Genomic DNA, 27,521 nt, shown 5'->3' with positions numbered 1-27,521 from the left:
AAATCTATTTCCAGTTATTTTCACAGGGGCATGTCTTGAGCCAGAGTGGGAAATATTCAGCTGATGCATTTCATTGCAACCCATGCAAGGGTCTTTCTTTCTGTGGGATACTTGCCACCTCACAGGTCGCTGCTCTATGATACGGAAGCAGCAGAAGCTAGCGGCTCAGCTGGTGAGGATTGGTAGAGCTCTGCTGACTTCAGCAGAGTTATGACAATATACAGGATCTGCTCCAAGGTATTGAAACAGGAGCCTCTACTTCCAGTGACAATAGAAAGGGGAAGAGAGTTCAGGACCTGGCCCAAAGGGGGTTGCAAGTGCTGTAGGGATATGGATAATACATTGCCTTCCAAAGCTGTCTTCATCTAAGGGTCTGCCTGCACTTTGCCGTCTTTAATTGTGTCAGTGCTGTGCCTAAGAGGTAGGTCACTATTTCACCCCATTTACAGATGGTGACATTGAGGCACAAAGAATGGAACAGGTCACCTAGCGCTGGGGCTGGGGCTGGAACTCAAGAATCCCATGGTCTAACCACACTTCCTTCCAAAACATTCAAAATCTCCCTTGCCACTCACTAATTCTCGCTTTGTCACCCGCTGAGCACAAAGGCTGGGCAATCTGTGTGGGCACCACTGCAAATAAGGCAGCAGGAGAGCGACAACTCACTCTCCTTAGATCAGCTGATCGTTCGTTTGCTCTGCGTGTCATAAGGTGCTGTGTGGTTCCAGATCTGCCAGCTGTCCACGTTCCTCTCCCTGGTGGGGATGTGGACTTGTGCTGCAAGAAGTCAAAGTCACCTCAGGGTAAAGCGTCGCCAAGGAGTGACTCCCCTCGGGTTAGAACTGGCTGCATAGGAAGCAGGCACTAGGACCTCTAGGGCACTGCCTCTGCAGCCCAGACCAGAAGAGAAATGAGGAAATAAAGTTGAAGCGAGTTTCTCGGAGTGGATCTTTCGGTGAATGCTGTTGTGCGGGAGGTAAAGCCCCGCTCCACCATTTGAACTGGGAATTTATTCTCCAGAATCTTGGGACTCAAGTCTGGGCGTGGCTGTGAGCAAACCTGCAACGACGTTGATGCCAAAGGCTTTGCATGGGTGCTGCAGGGAGGTAAGTACAAAGGTCTGGCTGAAGCAATAGCTGTGGCTAGGTAATGTGTTTCCCTTCTCCCCTCCAGGAGGACAGACATGAAGACAAAAGTACATGTAGCATTCAAGGTGCTGCTACAGAAGGAGCTGCTCTTTGTGCTGATGCTTGAGGCAGTACAAACCAGCCTGACTTTTCTTTATCTGAGGCAATTTTCCAATGCACTTGTGACAGTGGGAAGGGAGGGTGGGATCATGAGGCTTGGCCCAAGAAGTGAAACCTAGAGGATGTTTTGATATCTCATGGAGTATGTCAGAAACTTTCAATTCCACAGGCTACAGCAATCAAACCTGGTTAAAATGGGCTGGACCAGCTCAGGGGCAGATGAAGGATTTCCCCATTACCCCTCAGTCAGACTGGGAGTGATTGCAGGTTGTGAGGAGCATCTGACAGGGTTATAATCTGGATGGTTCTCCTTCAAACATTTGTCCATGCGGATTCCACTTCTGGGATGCATGAGTCCCAACTGTGGGATCCACGTGAACAAAACATCTCAAAGAACCACACGTACTGTCAAGCCTTTCCCACTGCTCGGGAATGGCAGGGGAACAAAATGACCAACTTTAACCCTCCCAATAAGCTGGGTGCTGACTTCTGTGAATGAGCTTGATAGACGAGGCATTTGCATCATCAAAACTGCCACAGTTTGGCAGTGAACCCCTCTCTTAGCCTAGCAGTGGCTGCATCGAGCCCAGCTCACAAGATGAACTGGCTGGGTTGGGTGGGGAAACTTGCCCTCCAGTTTGTTTTTCAGTACTTTGGATTCCCAGGGCTGATCAGCAGCCAGCTTTCTCCAGCATGGTAGTCACTTGCAAACGTGTGCTTCACAAGGAGCTCTGATATGGAGAAAACAGCTGCTGCTCGGCATCTGTTGTACCTACATCATGGAGCCTTAGAAGTAGGGAATGGAGAAGACCTGTAAGGCCAGCTACTTTACCCCCTGCCAGTGCAGGACTTATCCCTAAGACAAAGCTCCTCTCCTGTGGTATCTAGGAGCCAGTACAAAGCATCATTGTCAGCTCCCCATGTGTAACGCTTCAGCACTTTCTAAATGCTGTAGCTGCTGTTTGGCTTCTCTGCCTGCTGCCTCTGGTTCAGCAGAGCAACATTCAGCACTCAGCTCTCAGCATATCTCCTCCAGGAAAGCATCTGAACAGAAGAGGGGGAAGGGATAGTGGGATCCAATAGGCAGGTCCCATCAGACAGACTGTTTTGGTAGATGTGATGAGCCTCATGGGTGGTTTGTATGCCTCATTCAGTAGGCTTTGTTCCTGCCATATCTTCATTCATCAGTTGGGACCGGAGTGAAAGTAACTTAAAGGACTTACTAGTATGCAGGGCGGCCAGGGTCCTGGGCAAGGTGTGTGGGGGGGGCATCTCTGGGCTCCTGGAAGGGGTGGAGCCTTGGGCAGAAGGGGCGGGGTTGGGGAGGGACTCTCCCAGCCAGCCCTTCAGTGCTGCCCAGCCCGCGCTGCCTAGTGCTCTGGCGGCTATTTAAAGGGCCTGGAGTTCTGGCCGCTGTTGCAGTACTGGTAGCAGCAGCAGCGGCTGGGAGCCCCAGGCCCTTTGAAATCGCCGGGCCCCTGGGCAGCTGCCCCTTTTGCCCCCCACCCCCTCAGCGGCCCTGCCGCTATGATTGGCTGCAAACCGGCAGTCACTTTCTTATCGGTACGCCGTGTGTACCATACTAGCTTACTCTCACCTCTGCTTGTGACTGTGGTAACTGGCTCCCTTCCTTGAGCCTGACTCTGGTTTGGTTTTAGTGAGGCAGGTGAATGAAAAAAACAATTGACTTGCTCGCTCCTGAAGGCCTGTGAATATAAGAACATCAGAAGAACATAAGAACTGCCATATTGGGTCAGATCAATGGTCCATCTAGCCCAGTATCCTGTCTTGTGCTAGTGGCTGGTGCCAGATGCTTCAGAGGAAATGAACAGAAAAGGGTCATTAACAGGTGATCCAACCACAGTCATCCAGTCCCAGCTTTTGGCAGTCAGAGGTTCAGGGACATGGAATTGCATCCCTGACCATCTTGGCTAATAGCCCTTGATGGACCTATCCTCCAGGAACTTATCTTTTTTGAACCCAGCTATACTTTTAACCTTCACAACATCCTCTGACAAAGAGTTCCACAGATTGACTGTGCGTTGTGTGAAGAAATACTTCCTTTTGTTTGGTTTAAACCTGCTGCCTATTAATTTCATTGGGTGACTCTTAGTTCTTGTGTTATGAGAAGGGGTAAGTAACACTTCCTTATTCACTTTCTCCACACCAGTCCTAATTTTATAGACCTCTATCATATCCCCCCTATTAATCTCTCCTCATATGGAAGCTGTTCCATCCCCCAATCATTTTTGTTGCCCTTGTATGTACTTTTCCAATTCTAATATATCTTTTTTTGAGATGGGGCAACCAGAACTGCACACAGTATTCAAGATGTGGACGTACCATGGATTTATATAATGGCATTATGATATTTTCTGTCTTATTATCTATTCGTTTCCTAATGATTCCCAACATTGTTATCTTTTTGACTGCTGCTGCACATTGAGCAGATGTTTTCATGAGAACTATCCACAATGATTCCAAGATCTCTTTCTTGAGTGGTAACAGCTAATTTAGACCCCATCATGTTTTCCAATGTGCATTACTTTGCATTTATCAACACTGAATTTCATCTGCCATTTTGTTGTCCATTCACCTGGTTTGGTGAGATCCCTTTGTAACTCTTCGCAGTCAGTTTTGGACTTAACTATCTTGAATAATTTTTTATCATCTGCAAACTTTGCCACCTCACTGTTTACCGCTTTTTCCAGATCATTTATTAATATGTTGAACAGCCCTGGTCCCAGTACAGCTCTTTGGGGACCCAAATATCTATCTTTATAAACCAACCTTTATTCCTACCCTTTGTTTCCTATCTTTGAACCAGTTACCAACAGCGGCATATTAACACCTAGGCCAACAAGGCTTAGGCCTAGGGCGGAAAATTTGCAGGGGCGGAAAATTTACAATAGCAGCCAGAGCTGCTTCCCCCAGTGCCGGTTCACGCCCTCCGCCCCCGGCCCCGCCCCAACTCCACCCCTTCCCCACCCCCATTCCCCACCCCTCCCTGCCCCTATTGGTCCCCTTCCCCAATTCCCCGCCCCGGCTCCGCCTCCTCTCCTGAGCACGCCACGTTCCCCTCCTCCCCCGTCCTTTGCGAAGCTGTTTCCCGCACAAACGCTGGCAGGGAGCGGGGAAAAGCAGGACCCGGCGGCGCGCTCAGGCGAGGAGGTGGAGGCAGAGCAGAGGGGAGCTGGGGCAGGGAGCTGCTCAGGGGGGCAATTTTTCAGGGCCTAGGGGCGGCAAAATAATTAATCTGCCACTGGTTACCAATCTATAAGAGGACCTTCCCTCTTATCCCAATATAGCTTACATTGCTTAAGAGCTTTTGGTGAGGGACCTTGTCAAAGGCTTTCTGAAAGTCCAAGTACATGATATTCACTGCATCCCCTTGGTCCACATGCTTGTTGACCCCCTCAGAGAATTGATTGGTGAGGCATGATTTCCCTTTGCAAAAGCCATAGTGATTCTTCCCCAACATGTTGAATTCATCTAAGTATCTGGTAATTCTGTTCTTTACTACAGTTTCAACCAATTTGCCTGGTACTGAAGTTAGGCTCACCAGCCTGTAATTGCCAGGATTGTCTCTGGAGCCTTTTTAAAAAATCGGTGCCACATTAGCAATCTTCCAGTCATCTAGTACAGAAGCAGATTTAAGCGATAGGTTACATACCACAGATAGTAGTTCTGCAATTTCATATGTGAGTTCCTTCAGAACTCTTGGGTGATACCACCTGGGCCTGGTGACTTATTACTGTTCAATTTATAGCTACCTTGGTTCTTCCACATCCCATCTAGGATCTGAGAATGTCCTAGCACCTGGGGGAGGAAGAACATCTTTCGTTGCCATCCGCATTTTAAAGGTCAGGTGCTGAGGCACGGACATTTAGGGTCAGATCCTCAAGGTATTTGGGACCTAACTCCAATTGAAATCAATTGGAATTAGGTGCCTAAGAGCCTGTGAGGATCTGGATATAAGTGACATGTCCAAGTCACCCAGAGTGTCTGTAGAAGAACCAGGCATTGAACCCAGATCTCCTGCATCCCACTCTGTGCTTTAATCACACAACCATCCTTCCCTCCTAGGGAGCATATGGCTTGGGAGGGGGGGCATACTGTGGATGGGAAAACCTTCAGGGAAGCCAGGCAGAGGTGGGGTGAATGACTGGGGAGCAGCCCTGAAGTGGCATATGTCACAGACTCCAACTTTCTTGTGTCCAGGTGGGTGTTCCACCCCCACTCTGCCCCTTCCCCCAGGGCTCCGCCCTCGCCTGGCCTCTTCCTGCCCCCGCTCCCCTCCACCCCCAGAACCTCCTGCCCACCAAACAGCTGATTGGCAGGTGGCTGGCAGGTGCTGAGCACCCACTAGTTTTTTTCTGTGTGTCCTTCAGCCCCAAGCACCCACGGAGTTGGCGTCTCTGGCATACGTACTAAGCTCTGCTGTGGGTGCATGTGGCTGTGTTTTGTTCACTCTTTGCCTCCCTGCACTGGATGGATTGGTCTCTGCTGCCCTGCCTTTGACTGGGCCCTGGGATGCTTTGGAAACAGCCACTGTCTGTTACCTCATCTGCCTGCTCCTCTTTGCAGCAGTGGTGATGGGTGTTTCCAGCGTGGCAGGCCCCGCTGCCATCTCACTGGGTACAGCTATTGGAGCAGTGGGAGGCTTGTAGGCCAGAGAGCCATGGGGGCTCCAATGAAGCAGTGGCATTTGGCAAGCACAGTTGTCCATGAAGCTATTAGAGACCCTGTCTCAAGTGAAGCTCTTGGCTACATACCAAGCAACCTTCCATTTCCTCTCCTCCCCATGAGCCCACCAGGCTGGAGTTCTCCGACCTTAAGGCAGATGCTGCTGGAGGGAAGGAGGGATGGTTGATCCACTGAGAATGGTGGGTTACTGAGCTTTTCCCCTCTCCTTCTCGCTGCCCCAGCCAGACTATTAGCAGCCACCTGCTGGCTCAGTGGCTGAGGTGACAGGAATTTGGAGCTATCCCAAGGGGCCACATCCCCAAATCCTCCCCTGCCCATGGCACTGTTGTTAGCAGCCTCCGCAGAAGAGCCAAGGGAGAACTTTCTGTCTCTGCTCCCCACCCTTCTGTTCCTGGGGCTCATCCAGTCTAGGGATTGCTTCATGCAGGAGCAGGTGTTCATTAATGGGGTGTAAAACAGGACTTGGCTCAGTGTCGACTGGCACTGTCATAGCTGCAATGGTTAATTTGTGCCAGGGCTTGCCAGGGCTGAGCCCAGCACCTCTGGGCTTGCCACGTCAGTTATGAATATTAAAAAATTGCTTGACACCTGGCACCTAATTGCTTAAGTCCCAGCACCTCTTTCCTTACAAATTAAGCCCTGCATAGTTGGCACTGCGGCTCCTGGGCAGTTACAGGCCTGCTCTGGACTCGGGGAAATGGTGTATTTTAACACTTGTTAAAATGCTAGTAAGAACAAGGCAGATGATGGTTTAGGTTGTGTGTGAGCTGATCAAGATAAAACCTGGGCTCCTGCCTCAGATTTACCTTGACCAGCTAGCGTGTTTCAATTACAGCTGCCTAGTCTTCACTCGTACTTTAGCACCCGGGAGCTCACATGGGTTAAAGATGCATTTTCGTCCTCGCACGAGTGTGACCCATGTGTCTCAGGTCTTGTTAGTTAGTGTGGTTGAACACAAGGCGCTGCTTTCCCACTGCGGCTGGTCCCTCTCCCAGGCTTGGGTAGATTGGTGGAGCAGGGAGAAGCTGGCCCTGCTGTTGTTCATGCTGTCATGATTCTGGGGAGGAACGGGGATTCCCTCTCCACCTCCACCCACCTGGCACTTTTCACAGGAACTTAAAGGCACTAAAATTACTAAGGAACAGACGGTAGCACCACACTGTTTCTAGGTCAAATGTTGTCTCTGAAATGAACAAATCGCCACTTGGTGGTAATTTTTAGCCTTGAAATATCTGCAGTTATCTCTTCCTGTTGCTTTTCATTTTATAGCAGGCAGCAAGGAAGTGTTAGTAGGGTCTGGTGCAAAAAGATTCCAATACTTGAGATTACAAAGAAAACCCACTCTGTTCTGCCTCTTGTGATGTCGAGAAATGACAGTGACTCACCCCGCAAAAGAGGAAGAGGATGGGCTGCTATCACCTCTTCTGCAGGAACATGTCTTTAAACAAACTAAAAAAAAACATCCAGCTTGCTCAGCTGATGAAATGCTGCTATTTTTATTCCCTACCCCCATGCAGCTCAGATGCGGGGAGGGTCACTGCAGGAGACCCATAGCCTGGCCTCCTGGAAATGAGAAAGGGTTGGATTTGTCACCTTAAGGTGCCAGTGTATTAATCCAATGGGGAAAGCAGGACCTCATTGCTGTGTCCTGCGCAGAATTGCTGCTGCAGCTGCTGCCCCCCCCCTTCCAGATGTGCAGTGCTGGTTTGGGTTTGTACACGCCCAGGGACTTTTCATAGGTGACCCGCAAAGGGAGAAGACATTAGGATTGTGTTCTCCACCCTGCCTTTTTTGCTTCTTTATATAGCAGATCCAAAAGAGAGAGTGTGTGTGTGTGTGTGTGTGTGTGTGTGTGTGAGAGAGAGAGAGAGTATAGCAATATCAGAACTGTCTCCCCTGTTTGTGCTGGAGGTCTCTTTGGAGAACTCCAGGAGGAAATGGGGCACATTCTCAGTCCATCATTAGAATGGTAGTGGGAAAAACTGAATCTCAGGCATTCGAGTTCAATCAGCGCTAACAGAAACAAAAAGGGTGAACAAAAATCACTTCCCCCCTCAGTCTATCAGGACATTTTGCTTCTTTGGAGTCTGTCAGTTCTCTAGTCATCCATCGAGTCTTCTAGAAAAAAAATGGCTTGTGAATTTTTTACTTGAAAAGCTTTTAGCCCTTCTTTACAGGGCAGACAGAGATAAGCAGGGCACAAACCCAGTGTTCCTGGCACCCATGACTAACTCAAGTCTCACAATATTTGGTCTTATTCTTAAAGCCCCAGATCCTGGAGTCATGTGAATATATGGGAATCTCAGCTTTCTTTTTTCAAAAAAAGTAAGTTCCTAGCTCTTATGGCTGTGGAGAAAACTTGAAAACATGAAGCGAGTGCAAGTGAAAGGATCAGAAACCAGAAAATGAAGGGCAAGAACTTCCAATATATTATTTTTTTAAAATTTCATGATTGTGGCTATTTCTCTGCTTTGGTGGGGGGCTAGGCCCATTGCATTCCTGTCCTGCTGCTGCAGATGGTCCACTGCCAGGGCGGGATTGGCAGTGCTCTCCAGAGCCGGGGGGTGCCGGAGTTAACAGCCCATTGAAATGCATGAGGCAGTTCCTCCCTCTTAGAGTGATGGTCTCAGGCTCTCAGCAGACATCCCTACATCATGGCCTGAGTGTAAACCTTTTAAATCTTTTCTTCACTGCTCTGACGGCTAGAAACTTACTTGTTTAAAGCTGACATTGTGATTTAATCACATGACTCCTGGAGCTGGAGCCATAGGTGCTAGCCTAGTACCTTAATCCAGTCCCTTGTAGAACTGGTATAATAAATCAGGAATAACTCCATGGAAGTCAAGGGTGTTACTTTGGGTTTACAAACAGGATATTTCTGTAGGCAGATACAGTGGCTGGAAGATGAAGCTAGACAAATTCAGGTTAGAAATAAGGTGCAAACTTTTAACAGTGAGGTTGATTAACCATTGGAACAACTTGCAAGGGTATCTGGTGGAGTCTTAAAATCAAAACTGGGTGTGTTTTTCTAAAAAATACAGTCTAGCTCAACTACAAGATATGGGCTGGATACTGGACGCACCAGGGGCCATTCTCTGGTCTGTGTTATACAGGAGGTCACGTGATCATAATGGTCACGTCTAGATTTTCCAGGCTGAGAGGAGCAGCCTGGGGGGTCAGGCTGACTTCAGATGAAGGAGAAGGAGGGTGTCAGCACTGCCCACGCTGACTTCCCTACTCTGCCCGGGTTCAGAGAAACAGCTGATGTCAAGTCATGAATCATTTTCTCCATATTGTAGTTCTGTGGTAGGGTGACACCTCTTGCCCAGTGGTGATTTCCTCTTCTTTGGGCAGTAGGATTTTAGCTCATCTTGTGCCTCACGCTGAGCCTGGATGATCCCATTTAAAAAGAAATGACCTGCCAAAACTGTTGTATGGGTGTGTGAGTGTTCAGACAAATGGTGCATCCAGCTGCCTGGGACATGGGCCCAGCAAGGGCAGCTGGTTACAGCAGTTTCCGTCACAGTTCTGCCTGACCTGCTCTCAGACCCAGGGCTCTCCACTGGCCCAATTGGCCATGAGTCTGGCTTGCATCCAAGCAAAAATCCCAGGTGTTTTTCTCTCTCTTGTGAGAGAGGCTCTGGTGTTGTTTGCCCCTCAAAGCTGGGAGAGGCCATCTACCAGAACACTCCAAGGCACAAGAACAAGACCAGCAAACCCCAGCTTGGGTCTCCTGCTTTCAAGTCCAGGTGTCTGAAGCTTCCAGTGTTTAAACTCCACCCCGGCTCAACCTCCCCAGCTGTTTTTCTCTATTTCTAGGCTGCTCTGATTGGCCCCAGACTATCTCCTTTAATCAGCCTCATCTGGCTGCCGGGATTAAATCAGGGCAATTATTGCCTTTCTCTGCTGCTCTCTTGGTCATTACGGTAACTCTGCACAGCAGCAGACCAGGTGATATTCCAGCCTTTCCTGCTGGCACTGCCAATTGCCCCCAGTGGTGCATCCGTGTGCTGCCAACAGATGACGAGCTAGAAATTGGTCCATAGTGTTTAGCTCCATTGAAATGATTAGGAGAGCTTTGGAAAGGGACCGAGGGAAACTACAATAGAGACACAGCGGCCAAATTAGTACCCCAAAGTATTATTTATATTTCTGTAGTGTTCAGATGCCCCAGCCAAGATCAATGTGGCATTATTAGACATCACATATTTGCTTATTAAAAGACAGCCCCAGCCCCCTGAAGTTACAGTCTAAATAGACAATTATCTCCATTGCATAGATGAGAAATCAGGGGGTAAGTGACTTTCCCAAGGTCAAAGAGGGCATCTGTGGGAGAGCCAGGATTTGACCCCAGAGCTCCTGAGTCCTACTTAGTACCTTAGCCACAAAGCCATCTTGCCTTTAAAAGAGGGAAAGCTGCTGTGGAGGAAATATGAGACTCAAGAGCACTGGACTCATGGCACTGCTGTACTCTCTAAGGCAAGATTTAACTGTGACCTACAATGGTGAAAGGCCAGTGGCCTCAGCCCAGTGCACTGCGGTGCCCTCTCTCCTGTTGACTGGAGAGTGTGACAGAATGGGAAAGGGCAGAAAGAAGTGTTATTTACCCCTGCCCATCCCACAAGAACCATGGGCCCCCCAATTAAATGAACAGGCAGCAGGATTAAAACACATCTAGGGAAGTTCTGTTTTACTCAATGCACAGTCAACCTGTAGAACTCATCGCCAGGGGATGTTGTGAAGGCCAAAGGTGTAACTCAGTTTAAAAAAGAATTAGAAAGCTCCATCAATGGCTATTAGCCACGTTGGTCAGGGATGCAACCCCATGCTCTGGGTGTCCATAGCCTCTGACTGGATGACGGGATAGATCACTCGAAATTGCCTGTTCTGTTCAGTCCCCCAGAAGCACCTGGCACTGGCTGCTGTGAGAGCCTGGGTATGGGGTTAGCTGGCCCATTGGTCTGGCCCATCATGGCCGTTCTTATGACATCTCGGAACTGGGAGTCAGGAGTCCTGGGTTCTATTCCCATCTCTGCTCCTGCCTGGCCAAAGGACACTGCCCTTCTCTGTGCCAGACAGGGGTTATGCGTGCTGCCCTCCTTCCGGAAGGTGCCTTCAGATTTTCCGTACAGAAGGGGCTATAGTGACACAAAGTATTCTGAGTGCAATGGTGTCTTGTGGGTGCAGAGTGAGGTGAGTGCGTCGGGCCCTGCTGTGAGGAGACGACAGGACCCAGCTGGAGTGGTCAGCAGACTGAGCACAGCTTCTCCTCAGTTCTGTCCCGGCTTAGCCAGTGACAGCACCTGCTACATTAGACAAGTCATTCCCCCTGCCCCACTATGCCTCAATTTTACCATCTGCAAAATGGAGACAATACTTACTTGTCCCCCTAAAGCAGATGGCAGAGTCTACCATAATCCCCTTGCTGGTTCTAAGGTGCATTCCCAGTGTGGGAGTTTGTATCTGGCTCGTGTTGATCACACAGATTCCTGACAAGCACTCTGTACTGACGTCCCCGATTCCACAGCCATCACCTTCGGAGCTGGGTTGCCAGCTTTGCAGCATTCCGTGGGTTCAGATCTGGCTCTCTTTAGACTTCACTTGTTGGCAGCCAGGCAGCAAAGGCTTATTTACAATGAAACACACAGTGCCCTGGCATGGGGCCCCTGCAGGGGGACCGCTGCGGGGGCAGAAGCTGTGGGGGACAGCAGAGAGGGAGCCATTGAAGAGCCGTGCTAGAGGCGCGCCGTGTGGTGCACTCTCCCAGATGGTAAACCAGGCTCCTGCAGGCTCCTGGGGCTCCTGCTGCAGGCTGTGCTGGCGGCCCCACGTGCCACAGCAGGCAGCCAGGGGAGGCAGGCAGGTGAGGGGCCAGCTGGGGGCGCACTCCCCTGGTGGGGCGTCCGTCTGCACCTGTCCTGCTGCCCTGCTCCTCTGGACGCCGGGCAGGGCAGGTGCAGTCTCTGGCGTGCCCTGCTGCCGGCAGCCCCTGGAGAAAAGCTAGGGGAAGCGAGCCGCAGGCCAGGGGGTCTCAACTCTCAAATGCTGCTGCAGCAACAGCTCCCTTTGGCCGCGAACAGGAGCAGTGGCGGGACAGGGACGCATCCGCCAGCCAGCCAGCCAGGTAAGGTAACCCAGAGGCCGTGACTGGAACTGCCCCAGCCCTGAGCTCCCGCTCCTGCCCCCTATACACCCCCCCCCAGCTGCCTGCCCTGAGCTGCCCCCACATACCTGGCCCACCCCCACCCCCCTAACCCTTAACCCCCTGCCCTCACTCCTGCACCTCCCGACAACCCCAGCCCTGACTCCTGCACCTCCGCACATACCCAGCCCCCCCACACCCCTGCCCTGACTCCTGCACCCCCCCATCCCCATCCCCAGCCTGAGCACCAATCAGAAGTTGCCCCAGGTAAGCGCTCTGCACCCCAACCCTCTGTCCCAGCCCTGAGCCCCCTCCCACACTCTAACTCCTGGCCAGACCCTGGAACCAACCCCCAACCTGCTCCTGCCCTCTAACTCCCTCCCAGACCCCACACCCCAACCCTGAGCCTCCTCCCACATCCTAACTCCTGGCCAGACCGAACACCCCAATGTTTTTTAAGTTTGTTTCTATAAAGTGCTCTTATCCAAAGCACTTTACAATAGTTGGCTAATGGTATAAACAATGTTTGGAAAGTTCATTAAGTGATCTGCAAAGACCCTTCACGATTTTCAAGTGGTCTGTGAAAAAAAAGTTCGATGACAAAACCAATCCAGGTACCTCACTTTATTTTCATTTACTTCCTATTACTTATAATATAGGAGGAGGAGGAAGAAAACAAGAATGAAAAACAGGGATGGGGAGATAAGAGAGAATGTCTTTTTCTTGGCTTGGTCCCGAGGGAGGGCCCCAAAAATGAAGCTGAGCACAGGGCCTCACTAACTCTAAATCTGCCAGTGCTAGGTAGCCTGAGTGCTTGTGCCCCTGGCTCTGGAGCGAGGCGACCAGTGTGTGTAGAGAAGGTGTTTTTGCAGCTTCAGGGGTGTGAAGCAGAAAGTTGCTTGCGAAACCACATTTTCTGTTCTGTTTCAGAGTAGCAGCCGTGTTAGTCTGTATTCGCAAAAAGAAAAGGAAGACTTGTGGCACCTTAGAGACTAACACATTTATTTGAGCATAAGCTTTCGTGAGCTACAGCTCACTTCATTGAATGAATTTGCAAATACATCCGATGAAGTGAGCTGTAGCTCACGAAAGCTTATGCTCAAATAAATGTGTTAGTCTCTAAGGTGCCACAAATACTCCTTTTCTTTTTGCATTTTCTGCTCTGGGGCTTCCCACCTCTCAGGGTCCTAGAGCCGGGGCTCCAGGCCGAGCCCAGAGCAGTGAAATGGCCCCTCAGCCCAAACCCTGCAAGCCTGAGTTGGCTGGCATGGGCCAGCCGCGGTTGCCTAGTTGCTGTGTAGACAGACCCGTAGGTCCCTCTGTGGCTGCACTGCTGGCAGCTCTCAGCAAAGCCCTGAGTGCCTGCGGCCAGTTACAGAAGGAAAAGGTTTCTCGAAAGGAAAATATATTGCTCATTCTGTTTCTAGGAAAAGTTCCTTGGCATGGTCTGACCTGGGAAGGGGAAGCATAAGAGATGAGCAGGGGGCTCCACACCCTCCTCCCATGCACAGAACTGACCTGCCCAGAAAGGAGAAAAGGGAAAGAGAGTGTGTGAGTCCAGCTGGGGGCAGGGCCCGCAGCTGTGGGGCCACTTCTGTTTTTCTCCTTAAGTTCCTAAAAGTCCATGCATCAGGGTTTCAGCCGGCCACCTGCAGTGATCCCCACCCCCGCATACACCCTCATACTGTGCATGCTGGGCTGTCGGTGGGGCTTTTTATCTCCTTCCTCTGAAGCCTCAGGGAGGGCCAGGGCTGCGCTGGGCTGGGCTGGGTCACTGGACGGGGAGGGCCAGGGCTCTGAGGTGGCACTGGATGTTCTCTCTAGCTAGGTGCTTGGCTGGCTGGCCCTTGCTCCCATGCCCAGGGACTAAAGCATCGCCCAGTGTGGGTCAGGGAGGAATTTTGCCCCAGGTCAGGCTGGCAGTGACCTGGGGGCGGGAGGGGTAGGGTTCGCCTGCCTCTGCAGTGTGGGGGTGCAGGTCACTTGCCAGGGTTCTCTGGGTACCTCTCACTTACTCATTGCCCTGCCATTGCGGGGCCTCGGGCACTGGGGCCCTTGGCCCCTCCTGTTCTCTGCCTGTGGCACAGAGTGGTTTAGTCTCCTGTGAGCCGTAATACCATGGTCTCATGTCAGTTGTTGGGTCAGTATGCGGGGGCTGGATGGGAGTAGGGGCTTGTGATCTCCAGGAAGTCAGGCTGGATGGTCTGGGGATCCCTTCTGCCCTTAAACTCTAGGACTTAGTGGTTAGAGCAGGGCAGGGGAGTCCTGACTCATCTCTTCTAGTCCAGGGTCTAGGAAAGCATGTGATCTAGTGGGGACAGCAGAGGGACCAGGGCATCAGGACTTCTGGGTCCTAGTCCTGGTTCTGCCACTGACTTGCTGGGTGGCCTTGGGCAAGACAGCTCGGGAGGTGGGGAGGTTTTTCCCAAGTGCTCCCAGCTGGCCTCAGGGAGTACCCGCCCACCCAGTGCCTTCAGTGGGAGCAGAGATGGGCCAGAGCCGAGCACCTGAGAATCCTGCCCTTCTATTGTTTCTATCTGCAAAGCTGGGCTGCTGTCTTGGGGAGGCTGGACAGTTCACCAGGCTCGTGTTAGACCATATGACCTTTTGTGACGAATATCAGCTTCTTGCTACAACCTTACCTAGACCACCTGGCGTTGGGTCAGACGCTGGCTCACGGTTGTCACCATAAACACCTTCAGCTCAGACCCGCCAGGTGTGAACACACCCATTCAGATTTATATTCACAGGCAGTTGTGGTGCTGAGAGGGGAAAATGCCTTTCTAATAATGAGTGATATGTAATCCCTCATGTCTACACCTCGAAAGATCCCAAAGTTCTTCACAACTGCACAATGTATAGTGGGAATCCTTTACCCCAGACTAAAGGCAGCTGCTTCTGGGGTGGAGTGCAGCAGCTGTTCTAATGTTTGCTTGACAGTTTCTCTTTAAACAAGAAAACCCCAACAGAGTGGAGGCAGGGTTGGCCCTTGAGGTCCTTCCTTCTCTGCAGCCCAGAGACCAATGGCCGTTTCCTTCTCCCAGGTGATTGCTGGATTTCCTCAGAGACAGAATTCCCCAGAGCAGCTGTGGATGTGCTGATGAGCCAGGCAGCATGTCAACAGTAAGTGGTGCAGGCTGCTCCAGCCCTCGCAGGGCCCCTGGCAGCACAAAAACCCGGAGCGTGGCTGACTTTCACTTTCCTGGAGGGCTGATTTTCAGACCCGGGTGCCTGTAGGGTTCATGAGCCCATGCAAATGGGCAGTGTGAGGGTACCGCAGTCTGGGGGGCAGATTATGCAGGCCCTAATGGTCAAGAAGGGGTCACTGAATGTGACACCCTAAGGTGAAATCCCACTAACTCCCTCCCCCCAGGCACTCGCAGGTCTCCCCTTCTCTCCTTCACCCACTCACTGCCCTTGGGCTGGGCTGTACCCTGGAACCATTTCCAAATGCATGGGGGGGCTAACCCCTTCACCCCTCCTTTATGGTACTCCCAGTGCCAGGATCTGATCTATTCCCTCGAGCTCCCAGGCATAAACTAGCCACTATCTGCCTGGCGCCAATGAGGAAGAACCTTCTACCATGGGCAGATAATTGCCCTGTTATCCCTTAATGGGGCTACGCACCCCTTCTCCTGCAGCAGCTGGCACTGGGGGAGATGATCCCATCTGGCATGACACTGCTTGTCTTCCTAGCTAACCTACAGCACCCGCACACCCCTCTGCCATTGCCTAGTTGGCACCTGTTTGCCTGGCAATGCTTGGCATTGTGTCATACCCGCTTGGCCCATTGATCAGCTGTGGAGCACCCCATCCCCCTTGCAGCTCAGGTGGGGAGTACCCCAAATTCACAGCACGGCAGTGCCCGTCTCACCCTTGCAGTTCTGCAGGGGTTTGGCCAGTCCTTAGCGTGTGTCCCTTACACAGACCTGGAGGGGTGACAATTTCATGTCTAGCTGCTTGGGGAGGAAGAGGGAGTCCTGGCTTGTTGCCAGCTGCTCTCATGCCACCCCCTGTTGCCACAGAAACGCTGGTTGCCAGGGACGCAGTGCATCACCAAGCACGACCACACCAAGCCCAAAGCCCGCGAGCTTGCCTTCCGCAAGGGCGACATCATCACCATCGTCGAGGTCTGTGAGGTGAGCCAGGCGGCACGGAGGCATGCGGGGAACGCTGTGCACGGGGCACCAGAGCCGGGACACCAGCCCAGAGGGCCAGGCCGCAGGGCACGAGCACTGGGGGAGGGGCTGCTCCCAAGAGCAAACCGCTGGGAAGGTCACCCGCAGAAGGGGCAGCGGCTGCTTGCCCACATTCTCCTGGCAATGGGGCAAAAGCCCCCCGCCTCCCTCTAGGGGACTCTGTGGGGCAGGGACCCCTTTTCCTTAGCCGTGTGTGCAGAGCCTGGCACAAGCAGGCCCCCAGCTGCATGGGCCCCGAGGTGCTGCTGTAACATACGCCTTGGAGCCTGGGCCATAGAGCCAGCAGGGTCAGACTCTGATTTAGCCTAGGATGGCAGGACCCTGCCTTGTCTCTCCCCACCGTCCCACCCCCACCTGACCTCACCCCTCCCCCCCGCTTCCTTCCCACCTTGTCCCCCCCATCCCATCACAGCACCAATGAGAACCTGCCAGTGGAGGGAGTCGTGGGGCAAGGAGAGCTGGGGATGGGCTAGTGGAGTTGGCCCCTTCCCCAGAGAAGTAAGACCCCTCCTCCCAAAGTGCCAATGGCATCGAGATCCCACCACATGCTCCTTCAGCAGAAAGGCTGGTACCAAGCGAAACACAACGACACTAATGAGGAGGGGCTGCTCTCGGCCAGCTCTGTGCGGGAGCGCGAAGCCATCCGCGTTGACCCCAAGCTCAGCCTGATGCCGTGAGTACAGCTGAGCCCCTGTTGGCGCCAGCATTGTTGTATGGGGTGCGCTTGCGTTATGAAGGAGACCGATTTCCGTCCCACTTTTGGCTGGGATCAGCTGGTTCTACTGGTGCTGGCACCCACAGCCACCCAGAGCACCTGGGAGTTAACGTCATGCCCGGGCCGCAGGCCTTGCCATGGCTCAGGTCACATCTAGGAAGGGGGGAGACCGGGTCATTTTACAGCTCTACTGGCTGACGCTGGAGTAGCTCGAAGCTCAGGCTTCAGGCCACGTGCTGGTCACTGCAGGGGTCAGGAAGGGGATATTTCCCGCTCTATAGTCAGCTGCGAGGGTTGGCCAGGTGCATTGTGGGTGCTTTTTGCCCTTCCCCTAAAACATCAAGTATTGGATCTAGCCACAGGCTGGATATCTGGCTATGTGGGCCTCCCCTGGAGTGCCCCTCCACCAGACTGGAGTGAGCAGGGATCGGCAGTGACCTTCTCCCGGGGCTATTGGTCTCCAGTATGGCACTCAGAGGGGGGCGGGGAGGTTAGCTGGATGTAGTGCAGAAGCAGTTCACCCCACACCCCCTCCCCACACTCCCCGGGATGGGAGGGAGCTCAGGAGGGGCGGGGGGTCTCCGCCATACTGCTCGTGTGGGGAGAGCTGTGCGGAGCTGGGGCCTGTTCCCTAGCGTGTGCAGCGCGGTTCCTCTCCTCCTTGCCCTCCAGCTGGTTCCATGGGAAGATCTCTGGTGTGGAGGCCGTGCAGGCACTCCAGCCCCCTGAGGACGGGCTCTTCCTGGTGCGGGAGTCCATCCGGCACCCCGGGGACTACGTGCTGTGCGTCAGCTTTGGCAAGGAGGTCATCCACTACCGCGTCATCTACCAGGAGAACTGTCTGAGCATCGACGCCTCTGTCTGCTTCTACAATCTCATTGACATGATTGAGGTCAGCAGGACGCCTACCAGGGTCCCAGCCCCCCAGGCACAGCTCCCTGGAATCAATAGGGGGCTCCACTAGGCAAAGAAACTAACCAGAGCAAAAGCATCAGCCCAACAGCACCCGGGCTCCTGGGCTTCATAAGAACCTAGACAGGCAGGTGGCTGGATAGACAGGCGACTGCCCCTCCCCATCTTCTCTGTTCCCAAGCTGTACGGCTGCCGTCGGCCCTGAGTGACCCACTCGCATAAAGCTGCAGCTAAAACCGCATGATCTAAATATAGAGCTGCTGCTGAAACCCGGCGGAAGGAAGTGGAGTTTGCTATTTCTAATAGTCATCCTCTGGCCTTCTGCATCACCTCCCAGCCCAGCGCTGCTGACGCCCAAATTTGGGGAATAAACCCTGCCCTGGGAAGCAGGGATGTATTTTTATCCTCACCTAACAGGCAGAGAAACTGAGGCACAGAGACAGGGAATTGCCCTACTCCTGGTTGCACAGAGACTCAGCCACAGAGCTGGGAATAGGACCCAGGAGTCCTAACTCCCTCCAAGAGCTGGAAATAGCCCTCAGGAGTCCCGTGTGCCAATCCTGAGCCCTCCCAGGAGATGGACCTCAGAGGGGGAGGGGTTCCCATTGCCTGTGTCCAGTCCCACCAGGTGGCAGGGGGCATATCTCCATTGATAGATGGGCACAGGTCAAATTCAGTGACTTGCCCAAGTGCACCAGTAGCTGAGTCAGGAATCAAACCCAGGTCTCCTGCACCCCTGGCCAAGGCCCTGTTGGCCAGGCCATTCTTCCTGCTCTGGGTTCGAGGACTTGGTAGGGACTTGGCAATCACTTCTGGGGCTGGGAGGGTGGCACTGCATTCCTGGGCGGGGCTAGGAGAGGAGCTGTCCTGGCTGTTAGAGCACCCCAATGGTCACCTTGTGATGAGCTTGTCCCAGCTTCCTTTCACCATCACTGGGGTCTGCTGCGTGTGTGCACACGCACACAGAGTCTCAACAACGCCCCCTGCAGGGAATGGGAGGGAGCAGCCCAGACACCCTCTCCCCCCACTCCGGCACAGTAAGCCCTCCAACTCCATTGCAGAGTGGGGAGGGTGGCACAATGCTAGGGTGGTGTGGGACCCGCTGGGCTGCCAGTCCTGCTCTCTCTCATCAGCTCCTCCCAGTGGCAGAAGCACCCGGTGTAGGGCTGACATAACGCTGTGATGTAGGGTGCAGCAGGCTTACTGGGCAGCAGCTGTGAGCCTGAGTAACTCTGTCTGTCTGCAGCACTATATGAAGGACCAGGGAGCCATCTGTACCAAGCTGGTAAAACCCAGACCAAAGCCCGGGATGAAGTCTGCTGAGGAGGAGTTGGCCAAGGGTATGAAGAATCTGTCTGTAAACTGCAGGGGTGAGGGATGAAGGGGGATGGGGACACTAGGGCAAGTGGCCAGGACTTTGGGGGGGAAGATAAAATCCCCAGGGTCCAACATTCTCGAGTGACAGGGCTGGGAGCTCAGGCCAAGGAAGCCCATTGCCAGGGCTGAGCTGAGTGGAGCTTATGGGGTGTGAAACTCGCACTCAACTCATGGAGAGGCCTCAGCAGCCCAATGGGGATCAAGCCGACACTTGGGGGGAAGACCCAGCCCTGCCACTTGTACACAGCCAGTCTCCTCTTGCCTGCAGCCGGCTGGTTACTGAAGCTGCAGCACCTCACACTGGGAGACAAGATTGGGGAAGGAGAATTTGGAGGTGAGCGCTCGGGTCGGTCCAGGGAGTGGGTGGATCCTGAGGTGGCATGAGGCCCTACCCACCCAGTGCACGGATTGAACTTTGGGGAGCAGGCTGGAGGCTGAGTCCAGAGAGGGTCCACACCCCCTTGCTCCCATCAGCATGTCCTGTGGGAGCCATGGGGGGCAAAGCAGGGAGGATCTGCTCGGCCTTAGCCTCATGGCTGGGATGGACTGGGGCAGATAGTTATCATGGGGACATGCAAACCAGGCCCCCAGGAGCCACCCCATGATACCCCCCCCCCCGGCTCACTCCCAGGCTGGACTCGCCCTTGGAGTCACACCCCAACCCCTTTCCCTTCACCTCCTCCAGATGTGGATGGGCCCTCCCTGCCCCAGACCCTGCTTTTGTTTCCCCCTCGCTGGGGTAGGGCTGCCCTCTTGGCACCTGACCACCCTCTCTCCCCACCCCGCAGCCGTCCTGCAGGCAGAGTACCTGGGGCAGAAAGTGGCCGTGAAGAACATCAGGTGCGATGTCACTGCCCAGGCCTTTCTTGCTGAGACTGCTGCCATGACGTAAGTGAGCCAGGAGGCTGGGCGGGCGCTCCCTACCCTGCCCCCGGAGGTCTGCAGGATTCCCCTGTGGGCAGGGAGCAGGGGCACGGGCAGCCTGCAGGGGATAACCGAGCATGCAGCTTCATAGGGCCCCTGTGATGTGAGGCCCCAGGCAACTGCCCTGTTGGCCAAGCCCTAACACTTGCCTTCACTTGCAACCCCCCTAAAGCTGTCCCGTGACCTGCTCTGGGGCCTGATGCTCAGGTTGAGAAACACTGATCTAGATGAGTTGACACCACCTCCTGGAAGACCTCTGCGTACACCCAGGGTTACATGTACCCCTGGTTGAGAACCACTGGGCTAGCACAAGGGTGTAGCTAGACCAGCAAACATGCTTAGTGAAGAGCTGGTGTTCCTCTGTAAGACTGGGAGCTGTGTGTGTTTGTGAGAGAGATTGTGTGTTTTCATAATGAACCTCAGTAATAATTACTAATAATTTACAGTGACCATGATTTCAATATTAATCATTTATTATTCGGACACCTTTTTAGCATTATACTGTGGTGGCCTCCAGCCAGCCAGTGCCCCCTGGTGAGGGCACTGGACAAACATGTAGTGAGGGACAGCCCCTGCCCTGAAGAGAAAGCTTGCTAGACAAATTCAGACTAGCAATATGGCATGCCCTTAGCACAGTGGGGTTAGCGAAGCATTGGAATAACTTGCCAAGGATGCGGCAGACTCTCCACCTCCTGCAGTCTTTAAATCAAGACTGGATGTGTCTTTCTAGAAGACCCACTCTAGCTCAACCACAAGTTATGGGCTGGATGCAGGACTCACTGGGTGAGACTCTCAGGCCTGTGCTCTATGGTCCCTTCTGGCTCTAATATCTATGACTGTAGGATTAGGGTTCCCAGGTGTCTGGTTTTCGACAGGAACGCCAGGTCGAAAAGGGACCCTGGCGGCCCCAGTCGGTACCACCGACTGGGCTGTTAAAAGTCCGGTCAGCAGCGCAGCAGGGGCCTAGGGCTAAGGCAGGCTTCTGACCTGCCCTGGCTCCACACTGCTCTCGCAAGCAGCCACCAGGTTCCTGCGGCTCCTACGTGCTGGGGTAATCTGGGAGGCCCTGTGCTGCACGCTGCCCCCCCCCAAGTATCGGCTCCACAGCTCTCATTGGCTGGGAAGGCAAAGCACACTGTGCAGCGCCGCCTGACTGCCTATGCACCTAAAGGCTACAGGGACCTGACAGCTGCTTCCTCGGAGCCGTGGTAAGTGCCCCCGGGACACCGCACCCCCATCCCTGGACCGCAACTCCCTGGCCCAGCCCAAAGCCACTTCCTGCACCCCAAACCTCTCATCCCCGGTCCCAGCCCAGAGCCCATATCTCCTCCCACAACCCAACCCCCTGCCCTAGCCTGGTGAAAGTGAGTGAGGGTGAGGAAGAGTGAGCGACGGAGGGAGGGGGATGGAGTGAGTGGGGGCAGGCCACCAGAGTAGGGGTGGGGCAAGGTGTTCGGTTTTGTGTGATTAGAAAGTTGGCAGCCCTACTGTAGGAAGAGCTCTGAGTGTAAGAGACAAGCCCTAGCAGGGGGACGAGAGCAGCAGGGAGCTGTGGTGGGCCCTGCCAACAAGGTCTCCACATGGGGGTGGGGGGTAATAGAACGAACAGAGTCTTTCCCTACAGATTAACTATGTGCCCACTGCCAAGCTGGTAGGAGAAGCGGAGCAGTTGGGGGGGCGGTGGCCTGCAGGGGCCACAGCAGAGTGGGTTGGAGGAGGGAAGTGGTGGCTTTGCAGGTTTTGGCTGGTAGCTTGTCCCCCAGTGAGAGGGAAGGCCCAGGGTGCGCGCTGGGGAGCCGGGCAATGGAGCCTGTGTCCCCCTCCCGTCGCTGGCAGAGCAGACAAGTGAGCTTGCACGACAACAATGGGGGTGGGATAAATTGGGGAGGGCTCTGATGGCTAGGACAAGGGGTTCAGCTATCCCCAGGGCCAGCCAGCTTAGCCCAAGTCGGGGCTCCCCACAAGCATTAGCAGATTGTCTGGCTTCCCCTGCAAGGTGCACCATTTGGCAGAATGTCTGGGCCCTTTAAGTACCCAGAGCTGGCCCGGTGTTGCGTGACGGCAGTCCAGCAGTTAGTCAGGGGAATGCCATGTCGCCTTTTGCTGGGCCTGGTGTCCTCTGACTTAACAACTGTGTGTGGGTTCCCTTTAACGACACCTTGATTCTAAAAAATACTCACCCCACAAAGAACAAGGGCTGCAGCCAGGGCCCTGTGAGCTGCCAAGTTCGCCCACAGTGCAGAATAAGGCTCCAGCAGTTCAGCTTTTGATTTGTGTGTGTAACACTGACAGTCCCGGTCGGCAGGATCAAACTGGGGATCTCTGGAGCTTAATATATGAGCCTCGACTGCACGAGCTGACAGCCATCCGGCTGTTAGCTAAGGCTAAACAGCAGACTCATTTTATCTCTCTCTCTAAGTGGTCCCTGTGCCACTCGATGGGACAGAACCCCACACTCAGGAAGTGTGTGGGTTACATGTGTTCCTGTGTCCCCCTCCCTCACAGGCCAGGGGCTGGGTGTGTGTTTGTGTGTGTACACATGTGCATTCCCTGTGTCCACCTCCCTCGCAGGAGGGGCTCTGTGTGTGTGTGTGTGTATTCCCCAGGCCCTCCTCCCTTGCAGGCCAGGGGCTGTGTGTGTGTGTGTGTATGCAGGGGGGGGGGTTCCCTGTGTCCCTCTCCCTCACAGGCCAGGGGCTGGGTGTGTGTTTGTGTGTGTACACATGTGCATTCCCTGTGTCCACCTCCCTCGCAGGAGGGGCTCTGTGTGTGTGTGTGTGTGTGTGTGTGTGTATTCCCCAGGCCCTCCTCCCTTGCAGGCCAGGGGCTGTGTGTGTGTGTGTGTGTGTATGTGGGGGGGGGGGTTCCCTGTGTCCCTCTCCCTCACAGGACAGGGGCTGGGTGTATGTTTGTGTGTGTACACATGTATTTCCCGTGCCCCCCTCCCTTGCAGGGCAGGGGCTATGTGTGTGTGTGTGGGGGGGGCAGTTCCCTGTGTCCCCCTCCCTCCCAGCCAGGGGGTCTCTCAGTGTGGGTGCCACATGTAGTTAGAGCCCACCCCCTGGCCCGGCCCTTGATGTGGCCATTCCCTCCTCCAGGAAGGTCCGTCACAAAAACCTGGTGCTGCTGCTGGGCGTGATCCTGCACAACGGCCTCTACATCGTCATGGAGTTCATGAGCAAGGTGAGAGCGTCGCAGGCCCTGCTGCATCAGAGCAAACCAGGGCCCCCGACCAGCCCTTTGCACCAGAGGCGCCCTCCCCCGGGCACTTGGGCTGGGGCCTGTTCTGTAGAGCCATTCACGGCTAGGCCGCAGGGTCAGATCTGGAAACCCTCCCTCTCTGGGAAGATGGTGGGTCCCAGGACGGCTCGCGGGGAATAGGCCCCGTTGCAAACCCAAACCCTGCTGAGAGGCCAGGGACCGACTGGGCCGTGAAGACCGTTCTTCCAGCTTGTCCTGCAGGTGGGATCAGGGAGGAGGTATGGGTGGCGGGTGGCACTAGCCTGGCTGGCGGGCCAGAGGGCTCCTGTCACCGGGGCTGGCTGTGCATGCCTTGGGGCTAATGCAAGAGGTGACAGCTCCAGCCGCCCTTGGGTTCTGATAAATGTTTCTCTCTCCTCTGGCAGGGGAACCTGGTCAACTTCCTGAGGACGCGGGGCAGATCAGTCCTCCAGCCCAAGCAGCTCATCCAGTTTGCCCTGTGAGTCCTGCACCTTTTCCGCACTGTGACCTGGATGCTCCCAGCAGGGGATAATTCTGTCCTTGCAGTCAGGACAAGCCTTGTCTAAGGCCACCCTCATCACAGGTGGCCCCTTTCCATCCCCTCTGTCCCCTAAAGGATCTAAAGCACTTCACATTTCGCTCCCCTTGGAAGGCAGGCCCCAGCCATTGTCCCCACTTCACAAAGGGAAAGTGATTTGCCCAGGGCCACACAGTGAGTCGGTGGTGGAGCTGGGACCAGAATCCAGGAATCCTGAGTCCCAGTCCCCTGCCCTGCACAGGTCGGAGGCTGGGGTTAGGTTATGCTCTGATTCGGGCTGGGCAGAGATGGCATGCCCCAGGCAGGCTGCAGCAAACAGTTGTCCTCTTTAGTGAGGGGCTAAGTGCATGTCTGTGGCTCAGAGGTGGCGGTGAGGTGTGGAGATGGGCACTGAATATGGATGATCTCTTCTCCCCCCATGCACCTTGGTTTTGGCTGCCCATGCTGTGCAGGGACGTCGCCCAGGGGATGGACTACTTGGAGTCCAAGAAGTTGGTGCACAGGGACCTTGCCGCCCGCAACATCCTGATCTCAGAGGAGAACGTGGCCAAAGTGAGTGACTTCGGCTTGGCCAAGGTGGACCCAAAAGGCATAGACGCCACCAAGCTGCCAGTCAAGTGGACAGCTCCAGAGGCCCTGAAACACAATGTGAGTGAGGGGAAGGGAACTGGCAGGGCCGCCCAGCCCAGCCTTCCGCAGGGCTCCGCCCTTCATATCATCTTGGCCAAGTGAGATTTGTCACAGGCTGTGACACCCACATCTGACCCTGGTACAGCAACATGCTTGGGTGGTGCCCGTGCAGCCGCCCGTCTCCCAACCCAGCCACACATCTCCCTGTGTCTGAGCGTCCCCGACGCTGCCTCGCTGGGTTCGTCTCAGTGCATTCTGGGAGAATCCAGCATTCCAAGCCGCTGTCCCATCGTGCCTCAGCAGGGGGCGAAGTGCCCAGGGACACATGCACAGAGTGGCACCAGCGTGGCAATGCATCCTGGGATTGCTAGTGCACAGAGAACAGGGAGCAAGGCAGAGCCGCCAAACCAGTTGCATGGAGACACCCAGGAGCCAGCCTGGGCCTCTGGCAGAATGACCCCCGCTGGGCTGCCGTGGGGATGAGCCCTGCATCAGCCACGTCCATGGGCACAGCCCTGTGTGGAGCCAGCTATATCACATCTGGTTACAGACCCAGATTCAGTTACACTAGAGACAGGGCTGAGAGGATTCATAGAATCATAGAATCTCAGGGTTGGAAGGGACCTCAGGAGGTCGTCTAGTCCAACCCCCTGCTCAAAGCAGGACCAATCCCCAATTTTTGCCCCAGATCCCTAAATGGCCCCCTCAAGGATTGAACTCACAACCCTGGGTTTAGCAGGCCAATGCTCAATTCTCTGCAAAGGGCCCATCCCCCAGTGAGTGGCCCTGCCACTGTCCCTGGAGCACCCAGAAATGGGGCTAGGCCGTTCACCAGGTGGGATACAGGCTCCTGCCCCATCTCTGGCCTGTGTCACCAGCCCTGCGCGGCTTTGTGACTGCCTGCTGCGTCACCTTCCTCACATTCCCTGCAGAAATTCTCTGCCAAGTCGGACGTCTGGAGCTATGGGATCCTCCTGTGGGAAGTATTCTCCTACGGCCGGGCGCCCTACTCCAAGATGGTGAGTGCTCCCCACGGGGAGGGGCTGGCTGGCTCCTGCCACCCCTGGGCTAAGGCCTGGAGGGCACAAGGCTCCAGTTAAACCAGATTTCTCAGATCTTGCTAATGCCAAGTGCCTGAGCGTGGGGAAAGCATGGGAGCACTAGCGCCCTGGAGAGCAGCTGTTCTGTGGGGCATGGAGATCATGGGGAGCAGCGGTGCAGCAGGAGTGGCTATGTCACAGGGAGATGGGGGCTCGAGAGTGGGTGAGAGCACGCAGACAGAGGTGGGCAGAATTTAGCACTGCCCTGGGTGGTGATGGGGTGGATCATGGCGTTACTCTGCAGAAAGGCCCCAGGATGCATGCAGAAGGGGAGCCAGGGATCTCACAGCAGGTCTCTCTCTCTCTCCCCACAAGACTCTGAAGGAAGTGACGGAGATGGTGGAGAAGGGGTACCGGATGGAGGCCCCTGAGGAATGCCCGCCCTCCCTCTACACTCTGATGAAGAGCTGCTGGGAGATAGAGCCGGGGAAGCGGCCTTCCTTCAAGAAGCTCACTGAGAAGCTGCAGAAGGAGCTGAAGCACATAGGGGACAGTTAGCCCTGGGGGCTTCTGCTCCCAGGGCCGAAACAGCACTGGGGCTGGCAGGCTCCATGCAGCCTCTTCTGGGGGTTCTTGGCCTGGGTCATCCCTGCCTGACACACCAGGGCACTACACCTGGGACCGGAAACACACCGCAGCACAGAGCAGCGTGTGATGCACCAGCTGCCGGGGCTGGTCCTGCTGCTGCACTGGGTCTGTGCTGCCTTGCCAGGCAATAAAGATGGGGATGGGACCTGACCTTCTCCTCCTCCAGTGAAGCAGCCACAGGAAGCAGCACTCTGTGCGCCTGCACCAGGCTGAGAGACTGGTTCCAAGGGGCCTGTATTTACCTTGGCAGCCCTAGCATGTCCCTGCCACAAGCACAGCTCTCCGAGAGCGTGTACAGGCTGGGACTAGAATGGCATTGGGTGCCTTGTGGGTACATGTACGCTGGAGGTGTGCTCGTTCTGAACCATACTTGGCAGGTTTCTGATTTGTTCAGGATGAGTCTGGTCAGACGGGCCCATGGATCACAGTCTGGTGACCACATGCCCCCCTGTCCACTAGCCACAAACCACAGCTCAGGGACTGCTGGGAGGAGTGCATCTATTGCGCTGAGCCAGCAGCACCCTCCTGGGTGCTCGAGTACGGTGAGCCCTGGACACTCCTGGGTGTCTCCATCCCACGCTAACCTTTGCAATCAGTGCAAGCAGCCCATTGCCAGTCTGAGAAAGGTTCAGCGTTTCTTCAGCATAGCCAGGCCGTCTCCAGGGCCAGGGATTGGACTGGGGCTGGGGCTGGGGCGAGGGAATGGTGGTGGGAGAGGAAGTGCTGCTCCCTAGCTCTTGGCACCTGGACTCAGCTCTCTGGAGGCTCCTACTGATGTTTATTTCCAAGTGTTTCCCTCATGTTTTAGTGATTGAAAATGTGGCAGCAGCACAAAATAAACAGAGTTCCACTCCCCTCAGCCTGGCGTGTGCGTTATTCACCAAGACCAGCTGGGATTTGGCAAAATTCACCAACATGGCTTCAGCCAAAATAGTTCAGCAGCTTCGTGGCTAAAGGCATCGCTGTAACAAGGGATGCCCGATTGGGTGTCAGGCCCAGCCTTTGCCTCAGTTTCCCTTTGTGGAGGTCTCCAGCCAGACTCTTGTAAGTCAAGTGTCTCAACCCTTGCTGCCTGGTGTTCCCTCCAGCCTGTTCCTCTTTAGGCTTCTGCCCCTTGCTGCAGGCAGCTCCAACTTGGCATGGCTCGCCCTCACCAAGCTGCCAGTTGGCCTATAGGGTGTTGCCTGATCCCAGACCCGACACCTGGGTGGCAGCTAAGT

At 54.6% G+C, this 27,521-nt stretch overlaps 1 protein-coding gene across 5 annotated transcripts; it reads left to right on the top strand.

The window, feature by feature from the left end:
* Nucleotides 1-606: 606 nt before the first annotated feature.
* On the top strand, nt 607-27,160 carry MATK (megakaryocyte-associated tyrosine kinase). Of its 5 annotated transcripts, none has more exons than XM_038383600.2 (13): nt 607-1,106; nt 15,141-15,219; nt 16,122-16,226; nt 16,856-16,968; nt 17,683-17,902; nt 19,169-19,262; nt 19,568-19,633; nt 20,088-20,187; nt 23,322-23,406; nt 23,850-23,923; nt 24,436-24,631; nt 25,546-25,632; nt 26,029-27,160. In XM_038383600.2, the coding sequence occupies exons 2-13, from the start codon at nt 15,211-15,213 to the stop codon at nt 26,209-26,211; spliced, it is 1,332 nt and encodes a 443-aa protein (XP_038239528.1). In that variant the 5' UTR covers nt 607-1,106; nt 15,141-15,210; the 3' UTR covers nt 26,212-27,160. The 5 variants fall into 5 exon arrangements, with proteins under 5 accessions (XP_038239528.1, XP_043358798.1, XP_038239527.1 ...); XM_043502863.1 differs by having other exon boundaries at nt 16,853-16,968; XM_038383599.2 differs by having other exon boundaries at nt 608-1,106; nt 16,122-16,235.
* The last annotated feature ends 361 nt before the right edge of the window (nt 27,161-27,521 follow it).

This window comes from Dermochelys coriacea, chromosome 25 (genome assembly GCF_009764565.3).
Source record: "Dermochelys coriacea isolate rDerCor1 chromosome 25, rDerCor1.pri.v4, whole genome shotgun sequence".
NCBI lineage: Eukaryota > Metazoa > Chordata > Testudines > Dermochelyidae > Dermochelys > Dermochelys coriacea.
This window is presented reverse-complemented; position numbering and strand designations above follow the sequence as displayed.